We start from the raw sequence: 25,626 nt of genomic DNA, 5'->3' as shown, positions 1-25,626 counted from the left end.
AGTGTTTGGCACACAGTATGTAATAATAGGTGTTACGTTCAATAATATTTGTTGAAGAGTAAACACTGCTCTGCACTAAAAGGCCACAAGACTGTCTTTTTAAAAACTATTTGCTAATTTTATTTTATGTGTATGAGTGTATTGCTTGCATTGTGTGCAAGTGCGCCCGAGTTGTGCAATGACCATGGAGGTCAGAAGAGGGTGCTGAATTCCCCTGAAACTGGTATTACAGATAGTTGCTAGCAACCATGTGGGTGCTGGGAAGCAGATCCAGGTCTTCTCCAAGAGCAGTCAGTGCCCTTAACCACTGAGTCATCTCTCCAGCTCCCTCAAGGCTGTCTTTACTTAATGAGACTAGAAACACAGTAAACTGGTGTTCCTGTAGGGACTGTCAGCTGAAAGCTTTCACACTCTCAAATGTTACTTAAAACTCAAGTATCATAGCTACATCTGTACCTGATGGATGACCATGTTCAGGACCACCTGAGCATTATACTTTGGAGAGTGAAGAGGGAGGGGAGGGCAGGTAGTAGAGAGGAAAATGCAGCTCCAAGAGCAGTGTGCTACCTCAGTTAGGGCTATAAACAAGCAAAAAGTCCCATGATCTAGAGGAAGGTTTGAGAACAGGTTCTAGTGGAACCTAAGCATGGAGTCTAGCAGCAAGGATAGATTTCTGAGACTGTAAAAACTCAGGAGCCATCTCAAAAACAGGTAATTAATGAACTTCAAATTTTCAGTCAGAAGAAAGAATAAACAATTCTGGAAGAAACTCGGAAGAATGGATTTTATACCTTGTGGTTTTCATATCTCTAATTCTTCAATAAAGGAAAAGCCAAAATACCAAAACTACTAACCCTGACACTAATGCCACCCTCTGCTCTTACAAGCTGAGATGCAGCTTATATGTGCTAGTGGGGAATAAGGAGTGTGGGAAGTGTTTATTCCCATTCTTGATGTTCTATATGGAAGGACTTCCACTCAAAACAAAGCCTCCTGGCCTCACTGTTCTTTCATTCACCCCTTTCCAAGACACTCATTCTTTCTGCTGCTGTTTCTCCACACCATACATTTTACCAGGCAGGTTAACCATGTAGCCTATGAACAGTTCAGCACTGACTAGTTAGGTCTGTCTAATTCTGAGTTTCAGTACTAAGAGACCCATCTGACCATGGATATGAGCAACAGTCTCAAAAATTAGCATTATCTGTAATTAAAGTGGCATTTTGACCTCCCACATATTGTGTTTTTCCCTATGTATCTCTTAACTAGTTTAAACCACAGCCAAAGAAGCATTTGATTACTCCTCTGAAATTGCTTGTCATCCTTAAGACTCCAAATTTACATCTGAAATCATCATTAATTAAAGCTTGAAATCCATCATCCTGAGCACAATGGCCTCCCTAGGAAGAGACTCAATGTGAAACTGATTTGCCTACATATTTGATGTTTAAAATATACAAACTACCTACCCTATGTTGAAAAAAGGATGGATCAAGATATTTGTCAAATCGATCTTCAAATTTTACATCTGATTTTTTCCATTTCACCTGGAAGAAAAAAAATCCATTTGAAAAGCAAGGTCAGTAAACCAATTAACAATCTGATGACAAAACTAAGTTTAGAAATGCTGACCCACTTAGAATTAAAATTAGAAAAACTGATGGAAAGGTCCTGACAGTATAAGAAGTTTATACAAGTTTAGTAAAACTTACCAACTTTGTTTTCTATAGATTAGCAAAATTTTCAGCTTTGCTTAGGGGAATCATTTCCATTTTAAAGGACTGTTTACTAGTGATGACTAATATACTGACTTGATAAATGTGTTAGAACTGAATTAACACAAGTTATGTTGAAAGTATTTAAACCAATTAAAATGAGAATACATACATTTTATCTTTAAATTGCATTATTTTTATTACAATGATTAAATTTCTTAGTAAGTTTATTTATGCAAATACTATTTTTATATATTTTATTTATTTTTATTTTTAGTGTATGAATATCTTGCCTGCATGTAAGTGCACCCATGTCGTGCAATGACTGCAGAGGTCAGGAGAGGGTGTCAAATTCCCCTGGAACTGGAGTTACAGATGGTTGTTAGCTGCTATGTGGGTGCTGGGAATGGAACCCAGTCCTCTGCAAGTGCTCTTAACCGCGGAGCCAGCCCCACAAATATTATTTCTATTAGGAACATATGGGCAAATCTTTAAAATTTTCAAAACTGGCTATAAGCAAGGGACTCTTTCCAGTGACCCAAAAAATAACTGACAAAGAGAAAGCATTGCTATATTGAACTTCTCTCTTTTATCCACCATTTTTAAGCTAACTAAATAGAATTACCTTGATAGTTACTAAAGGGCTTTGAGAAGCACTTACTATACAAGAATAAATCATCCCAACAAATAAAGCCAACCATAGCAAACTACAGGTATCCAGCAACTTTCATTACAGGACCATCTCTATCCACAGTAGCAAAATAACAGTAACTAAAACAATCCAAAAATGCAATGATGAAGATATATGAGTTGTAGAACTGCCTAATGATAATGCTAATTTGCTAGAGCACTGGTAGTTAGGCCAGCACATAACTGACACCTCATACTATGGATGTGAGAAATAGCCTCTTGCATTTTTTGTTTGCTTGCTTGTTTTTTGAGACAGGGTCTCATTGTACAGACCTGGGGGCCTGAAACTAAATAGAACAAACAGGCCCTCAAACTCACAGAGACCTGCCTGCCTCTGTCTTCTAGATGGTAGGATTAAAGGCATGTGCCACCAGGCCCAGCTGAGGAAACATTTTTAATAATATTTTGTTACATCCAATTTTAAGTTACTGGTGCTGGGTGGTGGTATAGGGTGAGCATAGCTGCCTTGTAATTTTAAGCTACAGTTTCATTCTCTAAAGCTCGAAAACACAGCCATTTCTTCCTACATGCAATTATTCTAATACTTACTGAATATGACATCTGTATTTTAGTATTTGGTACAAGTTTCACCTTTCCTTCACTAGTTAGATTAACGTCAACAATTCTATTTCCATTAAAACCTATTTCAAGTTTTTTGTAGGTCCAAAGATAGTAATCTTCCCCATTTTCATCTGCTTCACCAACAATACCTACAAAAGAAAAAACACTTTATTCAAGGTGACACCATCTACTATTCAAAACACCTAGAAGGTAAGTGTTCATTAAATTTATTTTATACAAAGAGAAGCACTGTCATTCCTCCTCAGTTAGCACAGGCAAAGTGTAGGCTGGACTCCACTCAGCAAACACTGAGGTGAAAAGTGCTCAGTCTCACTGCTGTAGTACTCAGAATTCCTTCTGTCACCAGTAGCACCTCCACTGCTACAATCATCACCTTAGGTGTACATACTCCTAATATCTCTGGTGTTCAAGGATGTGCTGTCACCCAGCTACTAATGATCAAATCACACCTACACACAGACACACAGATACACACACAAAATATAATTTTAAAAAAAGGACTTAGAGAGATGACTCAATAATTAAAGAGCACTGGCTGCTTCCAGAGGACCTGGGTTTGGTTCTAAGCACCCACATGGCAGCTTACAACTGTCTATATAACTCTAGTTACAGGGGATCTGTAACTCTTCTGGCCTCTGTAGGCACTGTACACAAAGGTGCACTTACATGCGAGCAAAACACTCATATACATAAAATAAAAATAAAACCTTTTTTAAAAATTTTATTTATTTATTTATTTTTATTTTATGTAGATGGGTATTTTCCCTGCATGGATTTAAGTGCACATGCAGTGCCTGCTGAGGTCAAAGAGTATTGGATCTCTTGGTGCTGGAGTTATAGACAGTTGTTAGCCACCATGTGGGTCCTCTGGAAGAACAGCTACTGCTCTTAACAGCTGACTCATCTCTCCATCCCAAATTTTTTTTTTAAAAAGAACATCAACAACAGAAGAATGTGAATGGAGGCTGGGCTCTCACAGAAATGCAGAAAGCCTAGTTTAATGGGTTCTCCTGAACTACCAGCTTAGAAATTTTCAGTTGACTATTTAGCACACCTTCCTGCTACCCTCAGAGCTGATCACAGAAACACCTGTGTTCTGTAACACTAATTACAATCATTCATATGAAAGGCTTATTACACGCACCTAATTAACACACAACACAGCAATGACAATGCATTCAATTATCTCTTGAGATTACCTTTCTTAGAAATTTCTTTAGCATAATGAACTCTGATCTGATGTGTTCCATCATTCAGTTTTGGTGCTTATGAACATAATGATCAGCTAGCAATTTTAAGAACTAAAAAATAATAATGTCACTGGGCATGGTGGTGTGCTCCTTTAATCCCAGCATTCAGGAAGCAAAGGCAGGCATATCTCTGTGAGATTGAGGCCAGCCTGGCTATATAGCAAGTTCCAGGCCAGCTAGAGCTATAGGGAGACTCTCAAAAACCCTAATAATAAAATTATTATTATTATTATTTTTATTTTATTATTATTATACAGAGCACATGTTCAGAGATAGAGAAAAATCTGATCAAACACACTGTCAATAACAGCTATCTATGCATGCCCTGCACTTAAAATAATTTAACCAAGTTCAATACAAATGAATTTTGGATTACACTTGAATTTGTATTAACTACACCATGTCTCTTTTCCAATAATATGGAGAAGCAAAAGCTAAAACAAGAGAATTTCTTAAACACTGAAAATTCTGATAACAAATGAACTAGTAAAATAAGACATTCAAGAAACTACCATATCCCCCAAAACATGCGACTACAGAGTCAGATAAGAAGCTAAATTTCCAAACTCCTATTCAGTCCCTCTAACCATATTTGAAAAAGAAAAGTTATGAGAAAACTGAGGCTAAAGGAAACTTCAGATTGTTCCAATTGCCTTTTAATTTGTTGAATCTGAAAAATTACAGTGTATAAAAGTTTTGAGTTTTATGCAAGGTTTGGCAATATCAAAAATGCCTCCAGTAAGAGGAAGCCATAAAAGCAGCATTAGATATTATTCCGGCTTAAACAGTGGAAACACATTCTCATATGATCTGACATACAATCACCTTAACAGACTCAGACTCATTATATAAATCTTGTTTATTATGCAAATATTCACAAGCCTTCAATCTAATGCACAGTACTTACCCCATATTGGCAAGTCATCTATGTACATCTGATACCAGTAGTGATTTTTGATGGCATATACAAATGCATCTCGCTTCTCTTTATCTAAATCAATTTCACAGTAAGTAGCTGGCATCACATCATCTACACAAAGTAACGATTGCAAATTAGCCCACTGGTTTGCAAAATAGGAAATACAGCACAAGAAAAAAGGTCAACATTTCCTGAAGTTAAAATTTCTATTCAAAATAGCTAAATCTGGGGACTCAGTGCACTATTTTTTCCTTTTATAAAGATTTCAATCATCTTTATTTTCAAAATTACCTTAAGTGAAGAAAAGTCTTATATAAAGAAAATAACAAAGTAACTTTAAAATGAATGAGCCGATTTTAAAAACAAATTTAAAAACCTTAAGACACATAAGAAAATTTTCATTCAATATGTGTGAAAGTTTAAGGATATGATCCTAAACAGAGACAACAATGCCTATCTTAAGCTCTCTCAGATAAGTTATCTATTCTAACATTCATAGAAACGTAAGTCACTATTAGCCACAGACTGAATGGCTCTTCCTATCATTAGGATTAAAAGGCAAATCTCTATCAGACAGGCAGATGTCTACACATCACTCAAAAGTCCCTTAAAGATGAGTCATTTCCACTCTTGCCTGCTTACAGAAACAGCACTCAGAATTGTATTCAGATGGTCTTTGATTTCTAAACTTAATAATTCAAAAATTTGTTTAAGAGCTGAGTGTGATGGCGCACACCTTTGCAGGATCTTTGTGAGCCAGCCTGGTCTACATAGGGAGTTCCAGGCCAGCTGGTGTTACAGGGAGACCCTGTCTCAAAAAAATAGAAAAATGTGTTTGTTTTAAAAAAGAAAAAAACAAAAGTCAGTCCAAAAACAAATCTGAAAATATTCTAGATGTCAATCAAAAGGATTAAACTATTTTATTACTTAGGCAGTTATAAAAAAAATAAATTTCTCTTAACAAGAACAGTAAAAAGGGAGAGGTTAAGTTTTCTTGTTATATAATGCTGGTTATTTAGAATCTGAAGGGCAATTATCCCAAAGAAACATTAAATTTCTTAAATACTGGTTAAAGTTTCTTAAACATAGATTGTAGTCAAATCATGAATTGAAAACACCTGTAACATTATTTCTCCAAGAACTAGTGATCAGAGTTAATACTCAATACTCTAGAACATGTTCCAGAGAACAGCTTCCCTCAAGATAGATTAGTCCAGAGTAGATACCTGAAAAATGACTATAAACAACCAATTCTCAAGGAAGGAGGACAGGGAAACTCTCATTCTTACCCTCAAAGTAGAAGAAATGTTGCTATCTTCCAATAACAATGACTCTCACACATATTTTCTTTCTTATCCCTTTTGGGCAATAAGGAACTTAGGATTTTTGTAATGGTAAAAATCTTAGTCTGAGCAGTGAAGTGAGGGAGAGTTAGGAAACAGGATTGCTATAAAGAGCTCCTACAGCAAAAGCTAGAACTGTGAACAAGAGGTTCTCAAATGGGCCTCCAGGAAGTGTCATAATGAACAAAGGACAACAGCCACAGAAGGGACAGACAAAACTAAAGGAAGTTTCAGGCTTGGAGGGCAGCAAAGTGCTTTGATGGCTGTGGGAGATTCACAGCTATCTCTGCAAAGTCATTGAACTCCTTACTGTTATAAAGTCACTCATCTAAAAATGGCCATTAACAATGTGGTAGTTTTAAGTATAAAGTTCTCTGATACACAATATGACATTTGCCTGCATAAAGCTTTAAAATGATTCCTCAGTCATACTCACCCCCTTGGCTCTAACATGACTCAATTCCCTGCAGTTCCTGCATCTCATATTCTTTTGGCTCTGCACCTTGGAACTTAGGCTAACTCTAGCTTCAGAAGTCCATTCTAAAATCCTTCTTGTCCCATACTTTTTCCTCCATAGAGTAATCCCTGATTTCCCATCCCAACCACTGCCCCTTTCTCTGAGGTTCCATATTTTATCACAACACCTCCCTGATGGCATGTAGGTAGCTCCTCAAAGACACCAGACGGTCTTGAGTGATGTCCATGACTGATCATACCATTTTTACCTACTTCAGTACCCTACATGGAGAGGGTACTACAAGTTAAAAATGTTAATGAATTCTAAGAGCATGAGTCTGTACTGGTTTGGCAAAAGAGATCACAAAGTGTATTAGAATACATACATAAGCAGGCACTGATGTAAGAACAGACGGTGTGCAGAGGAGTGTGTAAAAATAATGTCACTGTAACAAATGAAATTATTGCGAAGAGCCACTCACAAGGATTAGCAACAAAGACTTGAAGAATATCTTTCCCTATGTAAACTCTAAAAATGCAATGTGTGAAAAGGGAAAATCAACCATGGCGGTCTTCCAAAAAGGCACTGGCTGGTCATGTTTTAATGAAATTCTTCTTTCAGACAAATAAGTAAATACAAACATCACATATAACTGAAAATCCTGGCTGTCCAGCAAAAATACTTCACTCAGGAGGGAACTATACTGTGTACAAATCTGGCAAATCATTGTTTGCATTCTTTATAACTAAAAAAAAAATCTGGAAAATCTATCACCATGAATCACTGATTCAAAATTATAATAGAGTATACCTTCCTCAGGTAAAACACAAACCTATGAATTTTGAAGAAGATGTCATTGAGATTTTACCAATGTAAAAATTCTTAACAGGTGGTAGGGGGTGAGATATAAAAGCAAAGCCATAAAGCAGCAAATGTTGATGCTTATTTTTCAAACAGAACACCAGGCTGGGTAAATCCTAGGAACTAAGTGCAAGTGTGCCACCAATTCCCAGTAAAAGCAGACAACTGGATAGCACTGAGCACACCAAGGAAAGGGCAGGATGGTTATTCGTGAAGTCTGAGAACATACCATGCCATCATATTTTCACTTTCCTTTTGATGGCATTACTAAAATGGTAAAGCAGATATACTCTGTGACACATTCAATAGCACTTATTAGTAAGGTTATGGCACAATCACTACACGTGTATAGAGAAATGGGTAGAAATCTTAAGCTTTAGTTTGAATACAACTACTTACTAGCTGTGTGAACAAAAGCCAATCCTTTAACCTCTGTGACTGTCCTTCACTCAATTCCCTCAACTGTGAAACGGAAAGAACTCCTGTGCTAGTTACTTTCCAGGGCTGTTTTAAGGCCTTCACATGTGAACGTATTCAGTGTTCTCAAGCATCTTTGGCCTCTGTGCTGGATAGCTTTAGTGTCAACTTGACACACCTGGGTTGAGGGAGCCTCAACTGGGGAATTTCCTCTATTGAACTGCCCTGTGGCCATGTCTGAGGGGCATCTTCCTGATGAGTGATGTGGGAGGGCCCAGCCCACTGTGGGTGGTGCCACCCCTGGGAAGGTGGGCCTATGTTGCATAAGAAAGCAGGCTGAGCAGGGGCCAGGGGAGCAAGCCAGTAAGTAGAGTTCCTCCATGGCCTGTACTCCAGCTCCTGCCTCCAGGTTCCTGCCCTGAGTTCCTACCTTGGGCTCCCTGATGACTGCGACCTGGGAGATGTAAGCTGAATAAACCCTTTCCTCCCCAAGTTGGTACTGGTCAGAGTGTTTTGTCACAGCAATGAAGAACAAACCAGGACAGCCTTGCACTCTTAAGATTCTCATGAAAGTGTTATCTCCCTTGCCACCACCCCTGCAAATGCACATTCACAAAACATTAAGCACAATTTCAGGTGCCCATGGACCCTTGAAGTCAGAAATCCTGGCTGAACTCTACACTCACAGCTTACCATAGTGCTGGAATACAAAACAGTACTCAATGACTATCAAATGGATTAAAAGAAAACATGAATTAGAAAAGTGGATATGTGCACTAGTTTAAAAACTATATAAAGACTAGCAGGGCATGGTGGCACACGCCTTTATTCCCAGCACTCAGGAGGCAAAGGCAGACGGATCTCTGAGTTCAAGGCCAACCAGGTCTACATGGAGGCAAAGGCAGACGGATCTCTGAGTTCAAGGCCAACCAGGTCTACATAGTGAATTCGAGGCCAGCTGGGTCTATAAGGAGACCCTGTCTCAAAAAGAAAAAAAAAAACTATATAAAGAGTATAGATTAACTGAGCAACCTTACTGGTAGCATAAACTGTGTATAATTTTTTTTAGATGGCTACTTGGTAATATGTACCAAGAACTGCCAACTGGGCCTGGTAGTGCAAGCCTATAATCCTAGCTCCTTAAAGGCTAAGACAGGAGGATTGCCAAGTTCAGAGCCAGCCCGAACTATAGAGGAGGACCAAGGTCAGCCTATTTAACTTAGCAAGATTGTATCTCAAAATTAAAAAGTGAAAAAAAGAAAGGGGCTAGAGATAAAGTTCAGTGGTCGAAAATTTACCTAGCATGCACGTGGCCCTCAATTCAATTCCCAATACTAGAGAGGAGGGAAGGAGGAAGGGAGGGAGGAAGCTGGGCGGGAGGGGGGCAAGAAAAATTGCCTTAAACTGTTTGTGTATGTGTATGTGTGTGTGTGTGTGTGTGTGTGTGTTTTAAACTTTAGTAATTCTACGTCTAAGAACTAATCCTAGTAAAAGATTCATAGATGCATTACAATATCTACATGCAAGAGCTGTCTTGAATTCTAAGGACTAATCCTAGTAAAAGATTTGTAGATGCATTACAATATCTACATGCAAGAGCTGCCAAATGCTTTATCTCTTTTTTTACAGTAACTTAAAACTACTAACATTTCTGAAAATTAATTTTAAAATTTTAGTAACTTTTTTAAAAGATGCATTTATTTAAGTTTATGCATATGCATGTTCACCTACATGTATGTATGTGGATCACATATGTGCCTGGTGCCTGCAGAACCCAGAAAAGAACATTAGGAGCCCTGGAGCTGAAGTACAAACAGCTGTGAGCTGCCATGTGCGTGCCCCGGAATGAACCCAGATTCCCTGAAAAAGCTGCAAATGTCTTAACCACTGCACCATCTCTCCAGCCCCCAAATATTAATACTTTTATCTTCCAGGTTAATTTTTGTTTCTTGTATTTTATGAAACCCAGAATTTTATTACTGAACTATATGAACACCTTCATTTTTGTACTGAGTATGTTTATATGGTCTATAAACATGTGACAAATATCCTTATGCACTTAAAAAAAATTCTCCATAAATGGATCTGTCATACACTGAAAGTCCCAAGTCTCTCCAAATCCAGTTTTCCTTATAATTTTTTCCCCTTAGGTTGTTATATAGCTTTCAAATCTGATTAAGTGATAATGTCTCCCAAGATTATGCAAAAATGGTATAAAATGTCACTGAATATTATATGGTGCGTATCAAAACTACAAACAAAAAAAATAAAACTAACACATTTCCCAAACTACCCATTTACATCCTGATAAAATGCCCATCACTCCACTGCTACATTATCATGTAAAGTGTCACAACAACACACTCATTTCAGATGTGGTTGCTCTGTTCAATAGGAAAGTGGGTGCCACAGCTCCAACATTTGATACATATGAATCACACAAATTAAGATTAAAAGAATTATAGAAAATCTTATATGAAAAGGTAGTGAAATTTCAAAGCCCTAAATTTGGCTGGCACTTGGAAGTGTTTGTTGGATTAATAATTTATCTCACAAAATAATTCAAATTTATATACGGCTCACATATGCTTTGTTAGTTCTAAAAAGAAAGAAAAAAGGAAAGGAGGGGGCAAATTATCTTCCAACTAGAGAGTAAAAGCGCAGTATCCTTGTCATATACTATTTAGCCACATTTAGAAGAAAAACAAGAACTCACAAAATGTTAAAAGAAAAAAAGCAGTATAAAAACCAATTATATATAACTTACTGAGTTAGAAATGTTGAAAATATTGGCATATAATAAGACACTATATAAGAGACCACTGAGCTTTTAAAAAAACAAAAACATACATATGTAAGATTAATCTGATTTGGGGGGGGCGGGGCCACACCAGCCTCAGGCTGATCTGGAACTCACAGTCCTCCCATCTCAGCTTGACAAGTGCTAGGATTATAGGATTGTACTACCATGCTCAGCTTAATTTTTATATTTTTTAAAACAATTTGAATGAATAGAAAGGCAAACAGGAGAATTAGAGAAATATATCAAACTAACAATTACAGAGATAATCTCTATTTTCTTTTTTTTACTTTTCTGTAGGTCCTAAACTATATACACTGAAACTATATACTGCTAAAAATAAAAATTCACATATCAAAACAACAGTATAAAAAGATGTCAGTCCATCAGGACAAAAAGTAGAGCACAATGGAAGAAAAAGTGCTTAACAAATTTTTGGAGAATAGAAAACAGAGGGAAGGTAACTATGGCACATAACACAGGGGAAAAAACACGAGAGGACTGCCCAGAATAAAGTGGACTGGTGACGAATGTAAGGAGGAACAGATAAGAGTAATTACATACAAATGTTTACATGCAGCGGACATGGTGGGAGCACATACCTTTGATCTTAGATCTTGGGAGGTAAGAGGTAGCAGGACCAATTTGAGGCTACCCTGAGATATGTAACATGACCTTGTCTTTAAAAAACCAAGGTCTGGAGATATAACTCAGGGATAGAATACTTGTCTATCACGTATAAGGCCCTGGGTCTGATTTCTAGGACCAATAATAATTATGATGGATATGGGGTTGGATGTTCATGCTCTCTCCTCTCCCTACCATACAGATAGATACCTTCACTTTATCTCTGGCTACAGTAGTCTAGCAGTAAACCTTCCTCTGGAGGACTTCTCTCTGGAGATTCCAGAAGTAGGAAAGAGCAGAAGCTAGGGACTGTAAACAGGGTGAGGGATTACCTTAAGTAAAAATCTTCTGGCTGAAGGAGAGGGCTTGCTATCCCAAGGCATTTTCCCCACCCTTTTGCAATCAGGCCTATTCCACCCAGGCAGATATCTAGGTGGAAATGTTGCCTTGTGAGTATGAGACCAGTCAAGATAGAGAATCACTGAACTTTAAGGATGTAAGAATCGAAACAGTTCTGATATTTCTCTGTATTTGTAGAACTCTAATCTTACCAATTCATTCTAAGATATCCTTACAAAACAATGTCATCTATTAAGTTAGGATATTCAAAGAGAAAAAAATTTTAAAAGACTAATAATAAAATAAATGGAAAGAATCTCCAGAAGTCACTAATTTTCAACTAATTTCAACAGGATTATAAAATAAAGGGAAAGGAGCTAGGCAGTGACCTACCCTGGTTAAGAATACTATCCCAGCTGGGCACTATGGCTCATGCCTGTAATCTCAGCACTCTGGAAACTGAGGCAGGAGGATGAATTCAAGGCCAGTCTAGACCAAATAGTGAGTTTGAGTTCTTTCTGCTCTATAATAACAATGTTTTAGAAGGTAATAAAATTAGGCTTGGTTCAAGGATGCCTAATTTATGCCAGCCCTTGAATGTATTTTCTTGAAATGGTCTAAATTAGAATGTTTGTCTAGTACTAGTATATAAGCAAAAAGAAAGCTGTACGTAACATCTGGAGAGGCATCTTAAACAACTAGACTTAGAACATCCGTCTACAGACCTTGACTATCACTAATTCTTAAAATAGTCTCTCTAATGACTCATTTTACAAAATGATACCAATCCAGTTAGTCTCACAGAATCTTCTACGTTAAAAAAAAAAAAAAAAAGTTTAAGTATACATATGTATGTATATACTGCTTTCACCATGTTTCCAAAATTTCATGCTTTTGATATCCCTTCAAAAGACTCCTTGAAAGTCAAACACTTGAGGGAAGAAAGATTAAAAACATAGTGGTACATGTCCATAATGTCAACACTCAGGAGGTAGAAACAGGAGAATGAGTTGTTCAAGGCCAGCCTCAGGTGCCTTAGTTACATAGAAAATTTGAGGCCAGCCTGGGCTACATAAGTCCCTGTCTCAAAACATCAATCAATCAAGCAATCAATAAAAATTTCCACAGTTCACACAGATACAATGTTCTGGTTCCTGTCACATTATTAGTACATATGATATTCCAGGGACCAACTGCTTCCATCTATGGACCTCTAAGGTACACTCTACCTTTAAAATTTTATGAAAATACAAGCAACAACCAGAAACACTTTTCAAAGCATGATCGACTTTATCCTTGACCAGAACAAGCAAAAGCCTATGTAGCAGGAAACAGAACTCCAATCACTGGTTATTTCTTGGCAGCTGTTTTTAGTGTATTTCCAAACTGAAGGTGCAAGGCTGGCCAGACTCCAAGGAACTGGTACTTTCAGGGAGTAACAACTGGCTAGTTCTTTCAATCTTAAAGTGCTTAGCTTCATCTGAAAAGAAAATAAATCCCACTTTTCAAGCCCATGAAAACTGTTTCAGTCTATTTAAACAATCTTTATCTCAGCTTGAAGGAACTAGTACAAGAGGAATGAAGGGTTAAGGCTGCTGAATGAGTACTCTTCTTCAGAGAGGAAGGGCTAAGGATTTCAAAATCTGAAGAAATCCTTAAACCAAGTAGGACTCAGGGGTTTTGCCTATTCTTTCTTGCAGGTTCCTCTCTATTAAATGAGAAATGTCTACCAGACATGGAAAAGGAGATAGTAGGTGAATACAGTGTTGAAGTTCTCAAAGATCACATATTCCAGTTTAGTTTCCTCAGATTTGTGATGAAATATCTCAATTACTTTATTCAATTATAAACATAAGCCTCAGGACATGTTTCCAACCACTCATAAAATTATAGGCCACACCACTGTGGTTTAAATTTATAGCTTAATTTTATAATTAAGTCCCAAGGGACATTATAGGAGAGTATAAATATATACACCCATTTTCAATAAAAGTAACAAAAAATTCTTATAAATAAGAACAATTTAACAAATCAAAATAACAATATCTTTATAATATCTCATTTAGTAGCCTCCTCCCAATGCACTAAAAATATCAGAAAGCAGTTACTGTTCATATTACATACTCATGGAGACAACGAAGTCAAAATTAGAATGAATAATTTTACCAGAATCAATATAATAAGAGAAATGAAATTAGGGACTGGAGAGGTGGATCAACAGTTAAGGGCACTGGCTGTTCTTGCAGAGGACCCAGATTCAGTTCCCAGCACATGGGTTGTTAACACATGGCAGCTAACAACCATCTGTAACTGCAGTTTCAGGGGCTCTAACACCCTCTTCTGGCCCCCACAGGGATTGCATGCATGGGTATACTTACATACATGTAAGCAAAATACTCATCCACATAAAATAAAAATAATTTTAAATGAGATTAAAATTCAAAGCTTCTAATTACAAAACTCATGCTCTATTAAAAAGCAAGACAACCCTCCACAATCAAAGGTCCTGCAAAAAATTCAGTTTCCCAGAGAAGCTTTGGCCCACGGTACTAAAAATGACTGTGCAGGAAACATGTTCTCACAAACGTCACAGAGGAAAATGAGAGTATAGGCATATTGCCAAGAGTCTCACAGACAGCTACAATAATAAATAAAGAGGATGTTTCCCCAAGTTTAACAGTGTTTGGTGGCTTAAAATCCGAAATCCTACAGATGTTGAGAGGATAAAATCATCTAACACTGATCAATACATACCCACTCAATTGTACAAGTCTACATTTGAGGTTTTACACAAAACTTTTTCCATTTCAGTCTCATACCTTCAGAAATTATTATGAATCTATGAGGGCCTTCCCTCGCCACATAGATCTATTAACTAAAGAGTTTACTAGAAGGCAGTTTTCAGAAAGAAATATGCTGGGGAAACATCGTTTTATTAACAACTTTGCTAAGTATCCTATATTGAACATGACAGCGTCACACAATAAAACTACCTAGCCCCAATGTCAGTTGTGGCTTACAGTCTAACTCATATTGCAGGGACTATTAAGGTTGACTTACCTTTAAATTTAATATCCAGGCCACTAAATTCTAATTCAACTCCTTGAAGTGCTTCTCCCAGAGTTTCATGGTAATGACTGATACTTTTTTTTGACCCCACACAAAATGGAAGTGAAAAGTATTTATATGTTTCTTGGCGATTGTGGTAGGGCCCAACAGTATTCATCCATAAGACAACTTCCTCTTTATCTTCATACTGCAACAAGAAAAACACAGAAGAATATATACTTTTTAAAAGTCCAATTCAATTAAGAGACTACCTATTATGTTCTAAACAAAAGTGTATTGCCTATGTTCAAAAAGCTAAAAGATGAAATAGTAGACATTTAATCTGACCATAAATGTCCACATTTTCAAAATCAAACTTTACTAATCTTAAAACTATATCCTCTGATTACGGGCTCAGGATCCACCTTTTCCAAACTTTGTTTTATAAAAGACAGTGTTTAGACAAAGTCCAGTATCTCGTAAGAGTATGTTTATAACTACTATTGTATACTATTGAATAATGGTAAATGTAGACTCAAAGTAATTCAAAGGCTAACCTGCACAAGGAAGGAGGAAACAAAATCAACAGCTTATCTAGAACTTCATACTAATCATTAGATTTCCCCCACAAATTAATGTTGCCCAGCACAGGTGAATACAAGTTCTCCTACCTTCCAGACCTCAGGGGTGAATACAAGCTCCCCCTCCTTCCAGATGTTCTCACAGCTACTGGTCAAAGTACTAAAAAGAGACAAATGACTAAGAAAGAAAGCTATCCTATGAAACCACAAGAGCATTCAGAGCCACATCTCATCTGTTAGTCCCAAAGACATGTCTTGTCTGTGTATTTCTTTGAATAATTATAATCTCTAACCATCAGTGAATATTATACATCACCATACAGGGAGTTGGGGTAGCTAACTTTGCCTTTTCATGGCCCAACTACGGGATCTGCCAGATTCCCAAGATATCTACAGGTTTAAAAATCCATAGCAATATTAACCAAAGATACTCCCAGATACTTCTAAGTCATCTAATAGTATAAAAATTGATCCAATGCACAATTATTTACTGGGTGTCTAGCATGTGTCAAAAATGCTTAACTGAGGAGTCCACTTTGATCAGGGCATGTTCTCTGTCCCTACTGGTTTCTAAAGGGAAGATTGGTGTGACAGAGGGAACTATCCAACTAGCTCAGTATAAAATCCCTATCTCCAGTTCTCCTATCAAAAACTATTCAATAAAGGATTTCAACAAAATCTATCGTGTTTACTTTGACCCTACCCAAATTTACCCAAATCTTTTCAACTTCATTTTCCAAATGATACTACAATTCTCTTAGATGTGGGAACTCAAACCCAAGACCATCTTTGCCTTCCAGAGAATCAAAACCCATTAATTTATCTACTCTGCCCACAAATCTGCTTTTTCCCTTTGGCTCACATCACCACCACCCTAAGACATAATGTCTCACTGTTCATAAGATATCATCCAGATCATCAAGGAAAAAAGACTTACTGATCAAACACACAGCAGGCATGTAGGAAGCCCGATGTTAGATATTAACATACAAATAAAAAGTACCCTTCTTCCCTTTAAGTTCACATTCATAGGAGAATCAGACAAGTAAATGATCAACAATGGGGAAAAAAGTTACGATTACAGTAATAAAGAGCTATTGTAGCAACAATAAAGGAATGATTAATTCTGCTTTGGCAGAGAAAGAGCAGAGTGAATAATAATATAGAAAATCATAAGCTGCTTCAAGTTAAAAGAACAGCTATAGATAATCTTCATGCATGAAGTAATGAAAAGGTCTAAGTGTTCAGCTCTCCATATACCTCCATTCGTAACTATTCCTTTTTTTTCTGGGAGTAAGGAGGGTTGGTAAATCTCTGTATAAGTCACTATTCTCCATCCAATGCTTGTGATCACAGAGCACTAATGAAAGCACCCCTTTTATGTTTTATATATACTCAGAATTCTTCTCAAAAACAACCACTTTCCTCTGACCAGAGTTACAATTGAAACCTGTTCATCAAGGCAAAACGTTCTCTGCATAGTACACTGTACAGAAGCATTTAATGACAGGGAAACACTGAAGAAACACTGCCATGCAAAGTTCATGGCATCTTATAAAGAAGCCTGATGTCTGTCAACTGAATATAACAGGAGAGGGAGTAACACTAGAACTCTGCATGAAAGCATCCATTAATGAGAACCTGGTCAAGGATCCTGCAGAGTCTGTAGAAACATTATGTAACTCTCAAAAATACTTTTGTGAAAATCTCTCAATATATAATTCTTTAAAACTAAACCAAAACTTTGAACATGAACATTTCTTTAAAATAGGGAATTCATTCATTTTATACAAACTGAAAGAATTTAAGGATTACAATTGTGTGTTAAACATACAAGTCATTTTAAACATCTGTGAAATCCTAACAGGTGAGTGGAGTTGTGATGACATGAGTCAAGAACTGTAACAAAAATTTATGCCATTCTGTGGTCTGATTGTCTCTGGGAAAAGGACTGAAAGAGTAATTAGAAATACACACTTGTCCGGCCTCACGGCACACGCCTTTAGTCCCAACACTCGGGAGGCAGAAGCAGGCAGATCTCTGTGAGTTCAAGGCCAGGAATTCCAGGCCAGTTGGGGCTACAGGAATACCTGGTCTCAAAAGGACAAAAAAAAAAAAAGCCCTCACTTCTTCAACAGAGCTCCCTTTTCTTTTCTGGGTTTGTTTTTGTTTTGTTTTGTTTTTTAAATAAACTGGTCAAATACAGTCAACTTAAAATGTTCATTACTTTTATCCCAGTCTTTATTGGTCCCTGAGAATAAATACTTGTCAAGAATTCCTTCTTACTGAGTGCAGTGACACATACCTATAGTCACAGCACTTAGAAAGTTGTGGCACGAGGACTATGAGCTTGAAGCCAATCTAGGCTACTTAGGAAAGAAAAGACATCTGGGTATACAAACTTGACCTTAACATATATGAGAGAATGCACAAAATGTGGTGGGGGTGGCTACAAGGGTTGCAATTAGGGGAGGGGATCTAAATATGATTAAGATGTATTGTATGAAATGCACAAAATTCAATAAAAATATGCATTGAAAAAAAGAAAGTATGCTTAACAATAACAATTTAAAAAGCAAAAGGAAGGTTTCAAAGAACCTTTTAAGGAGGCAGAAACTTTTCACCCCTGAAGCTCTCCCAATCTGTGAGGCTATTCCCTCTCTCCACCAATCTACATCTTAGAAACCTGCGCACAAAAGACTAGTCTATTTCCCTTCCTAAACATTCCAGGAAATCGTATTCCAGCAACATTTTTTTCAATATTTTCCTCCCACTGAGAAAGACAGAGTTTCATAACTGACCTGTAAGATGTATCATCTGGGGAGAGGGGACTGTCAAGGAAGCATAGCGGAGGACCCACGAGCCTCGCATGGCAGTTATTCCTGCCCTCTGCCACCTCTGGAGGGAGCAGCCACATGAAAGAAGACAAATCAGGCTTCTTGCATCCTTCACCTAGCCACTTTCTAGCCCTCAGAAGAATGTCACTATTATTTCTAGTACACACTATCTACTCCAGCCACAAGGCTTATGACACTGCCTTCCTTTCCTTCTGTACTTGTTTCTTCCATCTCTCCCCAAAACCACAACACCCTCCTTTCCTGCAGGTAGTCAAATTCTACTTGCCCTCTAGGACTGCTGTGTCCTTCTCTCTCAAATCCTCAGGTAAAACCCTAACAACACATCCCCAGCATAGCATGACCTCCCCAGCGTCTATTAACACCTCACTAGTTGCCACTTCCTAACTACATACTAGGAACCAGACAGAGATCTAAAGTCTTTATGTGAGCATGGAATCTCAAAACTCCTTAAGATACGTCTTACTACTTTCCTCATTGTACAGATTGAAAACAAAAATAAGACGTTAAATAATTTGTCCAAGTCAAGCATGGTGGCACACACATGTAATCCCAACCCCTGAGAGACTAAGGTAGAAAGAAGGTGAGTTTGGTGCCATCCCAGGATACATAACAAGTTCCAGGCCAGTCTTGGCTACCTAGTAACACCCTGTCTCATAAATAAATTCATGAGTAAATAAATAAATTGTCCAAGCTTATGGAATTATTAGTATCACATTGACAATTTTTGGACTATACTTTTGATGACTTCTAGACAGCTTCATTAACCAAATTGCAAATAAATAAACCAAGGAATATGCAATTAAAATGTACAGTGCCAAATACTGAACTATCTTTCCATGTGACACTGTAATCTTCCCTAAAGCCTTAAGAAACTACCTACTCTCAAAAGGCAAAACAGTCTCCAATGTTGGGTCCTGCTCATTAAATACTCTGTTCATGTATTTGTGGAGAGGGCAGCAATGCTTTCCTCGACAGAGGTCATGAATTATTTTTTCTCAGGAGTAACATTAAAAAAAGTGCTGGTGTGGTGGTACACGCCTTTAATCCCAGCACTCGGGAGGCAGAGGCAGGCGGATCTTTGTGAGTTCGAGGCCAGCCTGGTCTACAGAGTGAGTTCCAGGCAGCTGGAGCTACAGGGAGACCCTGTCTCAAAAAAAAAAAAAAAAAAAAAAAAAAAAAAAAAAGTGCTGCTGACCTCTTTGCAAAATCTGAATAAAGAAACCAAAAATTATACTGACCACCAAGGGGCAGAAACTCAGAGTAAGGATCCAAATGCCACCTTCCATTTTCATAGGAAAGGAATACGTTGACTTTAAAATGCACTGTCACTCGGGAAGCAGACACAGGTGGAGCTCTGTGACTGTGAATTCAAGGCCAGCCTGGTCTACACAGCGAGTTCCACGCCAGGTGGAGTCAAAGGGAGACCCTGTCACAACATGGATGCACTTACCTACATGCAAGGCAATACACGCATACGCATAAAATAAAAAATTTTTTAAAAGACCAAAAATAAATAAATAAAATAAAATGCACTATCACAGAAAGCTAAGTCCACTTCTGAAAATATCTTTATTTTATGAATATATTGATAGTATTTCAATTATTTAAAACCACACATCAGAATCTTATTATAAATAAATTAGAAGTGCAGTTTTGAAAGTCTCTGAAAATAACCATTCTTTCTTAAAATAGCTCTGTAGCTAAGCTTTCAGTCTATCATTAATAGGAAATAGGAAAATAGGACAAAGTAGGCGTTTCTTAAAAACTAGGAAACTAAAAACTCTTTTAACACACTCACAAACTCACTTGTAAACGGCTATTCTCTTGACAACTCTTCAAATAAGCTTCAGAAGTTCCATGCTTCTAATAAAGACTAAGACAAAGGGCTGCCATTTGTCAAAGTAAAGCAAACAAAACCTTTTCAAATCATTCAGTGGTACAGAGCAAATTGTTTAGTGGCAGAGGCAAGTAAGTTGTCCTAGGCATAGAGGAGATCCTTCTAACATCAGAAGTTTTGAGACTACCATAAGTACAACGGACTACAAAGAAATGGGGGCTCAGGAAGGGACCCTACATCACAATAGGTACGCCTATAACCTTAAATGAACAATGATCTGGGTTTGTTCACTATACTTTACACATCGTTTCATATTTCCAGCACTGAATATCCTTGTCCCCAATAGCTACCTAATTACTCCAGCCACTCAAACACTAGCTAAGTATTCCTGGGGCTAAGCACAGGGCTTGTGGTATTTTAAGTAACAGGAGTGAGGGAGGGGGGCAACACATGTAACAAGATACAACTTTGTGATCATGTTGAGGAACAGAACCTGTAAAGATCCCAGGCTCCATTTTAAATTGTAAACTTCTCTAAAATTCTTCTGCCTTGGATTATTTTGTTGTTGTTAGGATTTTATTATTGCTGATGCTGTTGTTTGTGCTGAGATCTTTATACAATACTAGTAGACATTAGCTGTACAAGACAGGTAGAAAATGGAAGGGCTAGGACTCAGGGAGTGCCAATTCTTTCTTGGTCAGTCAACTGAGGCTCCACAAGCCATTAAGAGAATGAGTGTGAAGCTAAATGACCTCAAAACTTCACAGTTCTAAAACTTTATGATTCTCAATTTGAAGTAGCTCTTAATGGTATCTTTGTGGAGTCTTAAGAGACATGGACATTTAACTGTAGATGCTTCCTTGTGCTTCAAGCAAATAAGCATAAATGACATCCTACACACCTACCTTTCACTTACTTTTAAATTTGTATTGTGTGTGTGTGTGTGTCTGTCTGTCTGTGTGTGTATGCACACATGCCATGGTGTCAACAGGAAGGTCAAAGGACCACTTTCCTGGAGTCAGGTGTCTCCTTCCAGCTTGTTTTGTGGCAGGGCTTCTCTTGTTTCTCTCATTGCACTGCATACTTCCAGGCTAGCTGGCTTGTGGGCTTCTTAGCCCTGTCTTCACCTTCTATCTTGCTATGGGAGTGCTAGGGTTACATATGCACACCACCACACCTGGCTTTTTTTCACTGGGTTCTGGGTACGGAACTCAAGTTGTTAGGTTTGTACAACACATACTTTTACCCACTGAGCCATCTGCCTGACCTTCTTTCAGTTAGAGACCTTTTTATAATTCTTCAACCACTTGTTAAGAGCCTGTCTTTGATGAAAGTGCTCTTGAATTTTAATTTCAAACAGTATGCACTATAATCCACACACAGTTCAACTTTTGAAAACTAAAAGCAACGCATCTTTATATAACCTAGACAGTCTCTAGAAGTCAACAGCACATTTCCTTCTCATCATTCTGAGAATACCAGGAAAAGTCTGAATAAGTAAGTACATAAAGGATACTATGGAGGGGCTGACAGAATGGCTCAGTGGTTCAGAGCACTGGCTGCTCTTCTAACCCAGCACCCACATGGCAGCTAATGACTGTAACTCCAGTTCTAGGGGATCCAATGCTCTCTTCTGACCTCTGCAGGGTGCACTTACATGTAGGCAAAAAAATTCATACACATAAAAATTTAAATTAAAAAAAATGTAAGAATGCTTTGGGGGGGGGCCTCAATGAAATGGCTAATGGTAAAGGCACTGTTTGCCAAACCTGATAACCTGAGTTCAACCCCGCAAAAACAGGAGGTAGAGAGAACTGTCTTCCACAAGTTGACTTCTGACCTTCTCATGCCTCCCCCAATTTTAATAAATATTAAAAAGTCAAAAAGAATACTATATGGTTCAAATGGTCAGCTGAATCCTAATTAAGTAGTAGGTATAGAAAAATGGGAAGAAACGGGGAGATTTGTAGAATAGTAGAAAGTAGTTATTCCAACTACATGATTGGGGGAGGTATCTTACAAAATACAAACCTACAGCCAAGAATGCTGATACATGCCTGTAGTCCCAGATATTCAGGAAGCTGAGGCAGAATAACTTGAGCACACCCAAGAATTCATGACCAGCTTGGGCAACATGATAAGACCCTGTCTCAAAAGAAGCAAAAAAGTATGGGGCTAGAGGGCTGGCACAGCAGCAAAGAGTACTTGCTGCTCTTCCAGAGGACCACACAGTTGAATTCTTAGCACCCACATTGGTAGGCTCACAACCACCTGTAACTCTAGTTCCAGGAGAACCAATGCCCTCTTCTGGCCTCCAGACATCTCATCTCTTCTCTTCTCTTTTCTTCTCTTCTCTTCTCTTCTCTTCTCTCTTCTCTTCTCTTCCTTTCTCTCTCTCTCTCAAAATAAATCTTTAAAAAATATATATTAAAAAACAGCAAAAAAGGCAGACTCTTTATTCAAAAATTAAGAATTTAAAAACAATAGCTGAGCTTGAAAATAAGTACAGTCCAGTCCTGTGTGAACTGTTCAGGCTACATGCCCAGTGTGGGCCAAGAGATACCCTATCCCTTAATGCTAAATCAAATATAGCCTCAGTAACAATACAATATGGACTTTGATTCATCCAAACCTCTCCAAGCACTCAAAAGTTGTATTAATTATTCCACAGCTGTTAAGAGAACAGGCTGTAGCGCGTTATCAGTTGAGTTGACTAAAGACTTGGGACTGGAGAGATGGCTCAGTTGGTAAAAGTGTTTGCCACACAAAGCACAAGGACCTGTGTTGGGGTCCCCCACACCCACACAAAAAAATCCCAGCGCCTGTGAGGAAGAGACAGGATGATCCCTGGGGCTTGCTGGCCAGTCAGTCTAGCCCAATCAGTGAGTTCCAGGTTCAGTGAGAGAACCTCTCAAAAAATAAGGTAGAAGGTACGTGGCCTCTACATGCATGAATGCACACATACACACACACACAACACCCATACACAAACACACATATAAATTTTTTTTCAAAAAACACTTATTAACTCAACTCTAGTCGTCAGATTCTACCTCTAACCCCTTGATGTACCCTCACAGAGGTGACTACCTCTCCAGGCCTGTTTCCTTGTCTATTAGAAGGGCACATCATTCACCTCACAGGGTATTTCTTTGGGAGTGCTGGGACTTGAAATCAGGGTCTTGCACATGTTAGGCAAGCACTCTATGGCTGAGCTCTCACACAGTTATCAGCAGACATGAATGTTGAGTATGTGGAAAGCACTTACAACAGTGTCTAGAACACAGTTTGAAAAGCCATTATTAGTCCTGATAAGTCTTCACAGAAAATGTATCTAAAGGCCAAGCTTTTACTTCTAAAAGCTGTTCTTTAATTAATAATTCAATTCCACAAGTGTTTATTATTAACACCCACTCAGCAATCTAGCAATCTTCCCTTGACAATTTGTCTCCTCCTCCTTCAGTATCATCCTCTTCACTAGCTATTTCTGCTTTTTTGGAAGGAAAACAAAACAAAACAAAACAAAAAAAAAAGCACTTGCCTGGAACCCTATTATCTGGCCAAGAGGAAGATCTGAATTTCAAGAAATATTTCTAAGGAACTTAGAAAATTAAAGGATCTGTACAATATAGACATGCAATGAAGTGACAACCATTCTATATATTTTTGTCCAGCAACCATCTTCTATGTACCATCTCTTCATTCAACAATATCCTTTTGCGGTAAGGGTGCAGTTAGGGGCCCCATGGTAGCGCATGCCTTTAATTTCAGCACTCAGGAGGCACAGAGGCAGCAGATCTCTGTGAGTGAGTTCAAGCCCATCCTGGTTTACATAGAGTTCCAGGACAGCTGGGCCTACAGGGAGACCCTGTCGCCCCGCCACCCCCTCCAAAAACAGTCAGGGGTTGGACAAATGGCTCAGTCGTTAAAAGCAATGGCTACTCTTGCAGAGGACCTGGTTCAGTTCCCAGTACCCACATACCAGCTAACAACCATTTATTAACTACAGTTCCAAGGGATCTGATGCCCTCTTCTAAGCTCCTCAGGTACTGCAAGCACGTGGTACACTTACATGTGTTTGGTTGGGTTTTTTTGTTTTTGTGTGATAGGGTCTTACCATGTATCCCTTGCTGGCCTGGAACTCACTATGTAGACCAAGTTGGTCTTGAACTCATAAAGATCCACCTACCTCTGTCTTCCGAGTGCTGGGACTAAAGGGGTTTGCCACCACACCTGGCCTACACTTATATACACACAGGCAAAACACTCACACACATAAAATAAAAACAAATCAAAAGAGTTTTCCAAACAGTGTAACTCAGTGATAAGCAGGGCTTGCTTATTATTTGTTAAGCCATGGATTCTATTTCTAGTATGGGGGTGAGGCAATAAATATCCCTTTATCAACTAGATAATTTTAATTTATAAAAATTAAAACATTCCAGGTGTAGCTCAGTGGTGCAGAGTATGTCCACCATACACAAGACCCTGGGTTTAATGGATGGATGGATGGATGGATGGATGGACGGACGGATGAATGAATGAATGAAATGACACTCCTAGCATTAGTATTTCACTGAAATTGTCATTTGCATATTAAATTGTGAATCAGTCTAGAGCTTTTGTACAACTAAACTTATTAACCATCTTCCTTACTTACAGCAGTATATAACACAAGATTAAGAAAAAATATGAATTTGCATGTCTATAAGATAGAACTGAAATCAAGAGAAAGTTCAGAATTTTACATAGAAATTTTTCCTAAGTGTTAAAAGCTGGACAAATATTAGTAAAACAACTGGCCAAAAAAATGATACTCTGCTGGAAATTAAAAAGAAATCAAATGACCAGAATCTATACATGGTCTCTGTATACTACACAAAAACAACCATTCTTACACTTTGACACAAGGTAACTGATAGAAAAGTTTTTCATTTAATCGTTTAACCTCTGAACAAAATTAACCTAAGATGAAAAAGCGCAAGCATAGCAGAAAATCATGTTACCAATTCAGTAATTTTGTTTCTGAAAAAAAATATTACATACACAGTCAAGAAGGTGACTGAAGGATCCCAACTATCTCAGGCCACAGAACAAAGTTTTGTTGATTACAAATAAAATCTAAAGTCAGGCCCAGTGAATAAGAATCGCCTCACTTCGTCAAGGATCAACGTCGATCTGGGACTTCCCCAAGTCTTTCAGATTTAGTATACTCCCTTTCAGGCAAAATCGTATTAATAAAAAATAACTCGCCAAGCAACCGTCTCAATTGATCTGACTTTCCTGGCTTCCTCCCGTCTAC

The 25,626-nt window shown here is 38.0% G+C and overlaps 1 protein-coding gene across 1 annotated transcript in view; it reads right to left on the bottom strand.

Annotated features, from left to right (window-relative positions):
- The window catches only part of Tm9sf3 (transmembrane 9 superfamily member 3), a 63,168-nt gene that overhangs the window by 36,494 nt on the left and 1,048 nt on the right, over positions 1–25,626 (bottom strand). The window contains exons 2-5 of the mRNA XM_008831990.2: positions 15,061–15,256; positions 5,145–5,267; positions 2,955–3,115; positions 1,470–1,547 (exon numbers count right to left, since the gene is read on the bottom strand). Coding sequence (XP_008830212.1) covers positions 1,470–1,547; positions 2,955–3,115; positions 5,145–5,267; positions 15,061–15,256 — 558 coding nt within the window. The remainder of the gene's footprint in view (positions 1–1,469; positions 1,548–2,954; positions 3,116–5,144; positions 5,268–15,060; positions 15,257–25,626) is intronic.

Source organism: Nannospalax galili, unplaced genomic scaffold (genome assembly GCF_000622305.1).
Source record: "Nannospalax galili isolate Female #2095 unplaced genomic scaffold, S.galili_v1.0 scaffold875, whole genome shotgun sequence".
NCBI classification, from domain to species: domain Eukaryota; kingdom Metazoa; phylum Chordata; class Mammalia; order Rodentia; family Spalacidae; genus Nannospalax; species Nannospalax galili.
Note: the sequence above shows the minus strand (reverse complement) of the source record. Positions and strands in the feature narration are given on the sequence as shown.